Genomic DNA, 1,094 nt, shown 5'->3' on the forward strand with positions numbered 1-1,094 from the left:
CCTCTGCAAAACACTTGTCTCCCTCCTACCCAGCGCTCGGGCGGGCGGGAGCCTCCTCGCATGAGGGCATACGACTACTGGGTTGCGTCGCAGTGATACTTCTTCCTTTGCTTTAAATTTATTTTCGAGGAAATACAATTGTCACGGTAATAAACACACATCACCTTGTACAATGGGAGCAGCTGGAGAAACGATGGAGGCTGGGTGGCTCCGCTGGCGCAGCCGGGAGCTCGGCCCCAGCCTGGCTGCAAGCACAACACACAGCACACCTCCCGCCTCATCCCGCCTACAGTGCCGTCTGCGTCGGCTCCATCTGAATGGAGTTGCGTTCCTCTGTGGTCACTGTGCCGTACGACGTATCGGCCACCTCCTCCTCCTTCAGTTTCTTGTAGGAAATATCTGTGTCTTCCTCTTCGCCGAGAGTATCTTGTTTGTAGCTGTCTCTCCCATACATCTTGTACGCCAGCACAAAGAGTCCCGCTTCTGCCGACTGAAAAAGTGCGTACAGCAAGGGAAACATGTACATGCTCCCTATGAGCTCTGGGGGGAAGGTGAGTTTTAGGATGGCGGTGCAGAGCTGGACGTTTTGGCACCCTGTTTCCAGAGACACAGTTCTCCTGCAGTGCGGGGGCATTCTAAACGCCATGGCTAAGCCGTATCCCAAGGCATACCCCGCTAGAGGCATCAGCACCGCAATGGCGTAGACAGACGCAGGAATGTGTGCCATCAGATCTGGGCCCAGCATGGTCCCAGTCAGGATGAACAGGATCACCAGAGTCACCAAGAGGGACCACAGGGAAATCTGGCAACAGATACAGACACGGATAAACACGGGTTATTAGTTTAAAGGGATAAGCGCAGCAGGTGGAAGCTCCATAGAAGGTCTAACCAGCAAAACACAGCTGCGCTGCCCGTTCCAGCTTTGCACCTGGCTCGGGACTTTGGTGACTTTTGATCACATCTTGGGGAAAAGAAGGGGCTGAGATCACCCTCCAACATTTTGTGTTGGAGTGACTTGCTGGGAAACTAGAGAAGCAGTGCTTATGCTTCACTTTGCCGTTGGTCATTAAGCGAAATTTGCCTGCTTTAAGGAC

General features: G+C 53.4%; 1 protein-coding gene across 1 annotated transcript; it reads right to left on the reverse strand.

Moving 5' to 3' along the window:
• Window positions 1-286: 286 nt before the first annotated feature.
• SLC10A4 (solute carrier family 10, member 4) lies at window positions 287-802 on the reverse strand (the record flags this gene model as incomplete). The annotated part of the gene is made up of 1 exon (XM_008941156.1): window positions 287-802. A coding segment is annotated over one exon (516 nt), but the record flags the coding sequence as incomplete, so codon positions are not given.
• Window positions 803-1,094: the final 292 nt, after the last annotated feature.

The sequence above is a fragment of the Merops nubicus genome, unplaced genomic scaffold, assembly GCF_000691845.1.
Source record: "Merops nubicus isolate BGI_N331 unplaced genomic scaffold, ASM69184v1 Scaffold51195, whole genome shotgun sequence".
In the NCBI taxonomy this organism is placed as follows: Eukaryota; Metazoa; Chordata; class Aves; order Coraciiformes; family Meropidae; genus Merops; species Merops nubicus.